General features: G+C 42.1%; 1 protein-coding gene across 2 annotated transcripts; it reads left to right on the plus strand.

Annotated features, from left to right (window-relative positions):
* The first annotated feature begins 305 nt into the window (after positions 1-305).
* LOC121856354 (alpha-N-acetylgalactosamine-specific lectin-like) lies at positions 306-3,371 on the plus strand. Of its 2 annotated transcripts, XR_006086956.1 has the most exons (4): positions 306-595; positions 1,519-1,695; positions 1,937-2,303; positions 2,334-3,371. XR_006086956.1 is itself a non-coding variant. In XM_042351865.1 (3 exons), exons 1-3 carry the CDS (start codon positions 403-405, stop codon positions 2,152-2,154), a joined length of 588 nt encoding a protein of 195 aa, XP_042207799.1. In that variant the 5' UTR covers positions 306-402; the 3' UTR covers positions 2,155-3,371. The 2 variants fall into 2 exon arrangements, 1 of the variants encoding a protein (XP_042207799.1); XM_042351865.1 differs by having other exon boundaries at positions 1,937-3,371.
* Positions 3,372-3,880: the final 509 nt, after the last annotated feature.

Genomic DNA, 3,880 nt, shown 5'->3' on the forward strand with positions numbered 1-3,880 from the left:
TGTCGCTCAGTAGTGTAATAAATGCTTCACTGAGGTTCGTAAACATCCATATTAATTTGCCTCGTATTGGCTATACTTACGTATGCCGAGAACACAAATCCAGACAACATCTCTTTAAATGATCCTCATAAAACTTAAAAATATTTTTCCTCTAAGCATAAAAGTTGATAAAAGCGTGTGAATTCATTTTTCATTCCAGTGTTACTCCGTGTCTGATCTACTGTATATGTCCAGTTGATCATGGCAACATATATTATCTTGGGGTAGTGTTGCAGCGTCTTTAAATGCTCAGCCTTACTTGACTCGCTTCCACCATATCACGTAGCCGCCGCCTCTGCTCTCTCCTGCAGGCGAGTGCATCCGGTCAAACACTAAAACAACCCTGCAGAAGGACAAGTCACTATGGTTCACGGACTCCTAATTGCTCTCCTTCTCTCGTGCCTGACGGTGTCGACTGTGGTGACGGAGGACAATGACGTTATTCATGAAATGCGCTCCACAATGGTGGTGTCACAGCTGATGTTGGCCGAGCAGACGGCAGTGTTGCAGGAACTCCTCAACGCTTCACGCTCAACGCTTCGTTTCTTCGCTGAAGGTAATGTTCCTGTTTCGGTTTGCTCAATGACATAAAATGAATATTTAACCGTTTAAAGAGCAGTGTCGGACTTAGGTATTTAATTCTGGTTAACGCCAGACGATTTTATTCATCTGAGAGAAAACCCTGCTCCTCAAAGTGATAAGAATGTCTTGTGAACAGGAGAATCCGGCCTTAGGTGTAGTTACAGCTTATGAAAATTAGGGCCACTTACACCTTCCTTTGTTTTTCACTTGCATTTTATTTCACATACACACAAACACCACACGAGAACATTTCTAAAAGTTTTTTCATTTCAGTATTTATGTCAGCACAGAAGCTATCCTTTGAAAGTTATTACGTACAAATACATGTGTATAATCATATAAATATATAGTGACTGGAGTGTGGCCGCCTCCTAGTGGTGCTGATTATTCCATTGACATCCGCAGACAACAAATTCAAGTGAGGGTTAATAGGAATAACAATTTAATAATAGTTCAAAGCCCATTTACGAATGTGAAGTATAAATGAACAAAGCAAATGGTACAACATTGGCAAGAGAACAACCCGTGGAACACAACGATCAGGTTAACTGTACATAATCACGATGGTCAATAAACACCTGCAGTTTAAGTTGGTGCGTTGACAGAGACGCCGCTGCTTCACTACTACAGGTTTAGTTGTCCTAAAGCGTGAGGCTCTATCTGCAAATTTTTGTCTGAAGAAAATAGTACATTTCCAAATATTTTGCCCTTTTATTCACTAAGAGGGAACCTTCCATTAGATAATGCAACTCGCCACCTGGTCTTACAATTCACATAAACTGCAAAGTCCATTACAATGTTAAACGGTAAATAACAGATTCAACACATAAATTTGACAAGCAACATTTACACCAGATCATTAAGATATTCCTTAAAACAGATCCGGTGGGTTTACAGAGTCTTCCTGCCCGTACCCCTACAAGAAGGTGCTGGACGAGTGTTTCTACGTCTGTGGAAAGAAGGTTACGTTTGACCAGGCCCGCCAACACTGTCAGGGGATGGCAGGTGACCTGGCCCACCCCAAACACCTCCACGCCCTCTTATCGCTCCTCTTCGAATATGAACAGATAATAGGTATGTTTATCGAGGCGAAAAAAAGCCAAATTATATCCAATATTTTCCTTAATATCTTTTTTTTAAGGATTTATAAAGATAATCATTTACGGAAACAGGAAATCGAAATGAATGTTTGTGTTGCTGATTTATATACTGAAGGAGCACTTGATTATTGTTAGTAAAAGGTAAAAAGTTTTGGAAAGTGGCGGTGGGTGCAACACAGGGGGTATACTGTAATAGGGTATTCCTGTACCATCAGGTGGCAACGTGTGGATGGGAGCAACTGACTCACACCAAGAAAACACCTGGTTGTGGCCTGATGGAAGTCCAGTCTTGAAATGGGGTCGTGGAGAACCAAGCCGATTAAACAGTGCCTCTGTAAAGGAAGACTGCTTAGAACTACGCTTGGAAACTAACATGCTGCTGAACGATGTCATCTGCACCAAGAAAATGCCCTTTGTCTGTCAACACCCATAAAGATAATCAAGAATCATCCACTTATGTCTTCACAAGGAACGTATTATTCTTAGACTCTTATTTCATGCTTCTTTATGCCTTTATAATTCCTTAATGTTTTGTGATTCTCATTTTTCATATGTGCTGGTAGTATATTTAGGTTAGATTAGGTTAGGTTAGGTTAGGTTAGGTTAGGTTAGGTTAGGTTAGGTTAGGTGAGACATGCCAGGGAAGAGCTCACGTCATTGGTGGGTAAAGGACCAATCATCGTACGTCGTTCCCACACACACACACACACACTCGTATATTCCGTCACATTGTGTCAGGATTACTGTGGCGAAGACGAGTTCACATCTCAGCTGACCCATTACCATCTAGGCTGACTATACTTGTTACTAAAACACTACTCTTAAAGGGGACACATCTGTACCGGCGACCAGTTTTATTCACTCAAACACTAATGGGTTGTAAGAGCGTAACGTTTAAACTCACCAAGTTAATGAAGTTAAATCTGAAGAACACCACAATAGGCTGTCGTAATGAAGATGATGATGATGATGATGATGATGATGATGATAATAATAATAATTATCATTAGAACTACTACGATGTATGGTATACAACTATACATATACAAAAGAAACATCAAGAATGGTGCAGCTTCAAGTGAGCATTACCCAGACACACAGTAAAATCATTTATTTCTCCTACGTTAGACGCAGCTGGTTCCCGAAGCCCCCTTGCACCTTCTCCACTTGTAAACTATCATTAAACAATCCAATGGTCGACTGTATTGAGTATGGGTCAACACAAGAGAACATCGACTTATAGTGTGTTTTCGAGATTGTTTGTTTGTTTTGTTTTGTTTATCCTCCGGGTACAAAGAGTACACTGCAGGCTGGCACTAGCATCTCGCATTATCATCACTGCCCGGTCCTACCCTCCCCCTGCCCCGCTTATGAGAGACGGTCGCCAGATTTATAGATCATCATTATTGTCACTCATGCGTCAGGTGAATAAACTTTTTACTCATCAGCAGCTTCTACACTGAATCTATCAGTGGCCTTAAACACACACACACACACACACACACCACCGAAGGGTCAAGAGGTACCTAGCGCTCCTCTGGCAAGAGCCAAGTCAACTGTTATGTTGGCCCATACCAACTCCCTCCCTTGAACCCTCCTCCCCACCGGAATATCAACAAGTTCTCGTCAGAAGTTACTATTTCATTTAGGAAAAGAATGGAGCCAGTGTTGAATAGTGGTGAACAGTGCTTAAGTCAGTGAAAAACAACTCAACAGTAACAGCTAAGTCATAACCAAGCTAACCTTCACACAGTGAGGTCCCAGGTACCCAGTGATAACTGCCCCTGAGACTCAACAACACCAGCTATGTGTTAATCCGTCCACGATAGGGAGGCCTGGGAGCACACCTCACTCACTTGAGTGAGTGAGGTCCTGTGACACCAGACCACGTGGTGTCCCCATGATGCTACGACACCACGTAGTGAATGAGTTGGCACAGCATCATGTGAGGTGCCTCATAACATCATCTGTGAGGGAACTACTACACCACGTGATGCCCCTCATAACACCATCTGTGAGGGAGTTACTACACTACGTGTCTGCTGTTCAACACCTCAGCGTACATGATCTACGTGACCTCCACTGTAAACATTAATCTGTATGTTCACTGTATGTTCCTTTACCTTTCTCTAATGAAGGCTTTTGTTAAACCACCAATG

The sequence above is a fragment of the Homarus americanus genome, unplaced genomic scaffold (assembly GCF_018991925.1).
Source record: "Homarus americanus isolate GMGI-L3 unplaced genomic scaffold, GMGI_Hamer_2.0 scaffold1024, whole genome shotgun sequence".
Classification (NCBI taxonomy): Eukaryota; Metazoa; Arthropoda; class Malacostraca; order Decapoda; family Nephropidae; genus Homarus; species Homarus americanus.

What these genes read in the sequence shown, in the direction of transcription:
- LOC121856354 (XM_042351865.1), top strand. Translation starts at nt 403, where the DNA reads ATGGTTCACGGACTCCTAATTGCTCTCCTTCTCTCGTGCCTGACGGTG. An exon ending in GCTTCGTTTCTTCGCTGAAG is followed by an intron (nt 596 to 1,518) that starts GTAATGTTCCTG and finishes GTGGGTTTACAG; the next exon opens with AGTCTTCCTGCCCGTACCCC. An exon ending in CGAATATGAACAGATAATAG is followed by an intron (nt 1,696 to 1,936) that starts GTATGTTTATCG and finishes CTGTACCATCAG; the next exon opens with GTGGCAACGTGTGGATGGGA.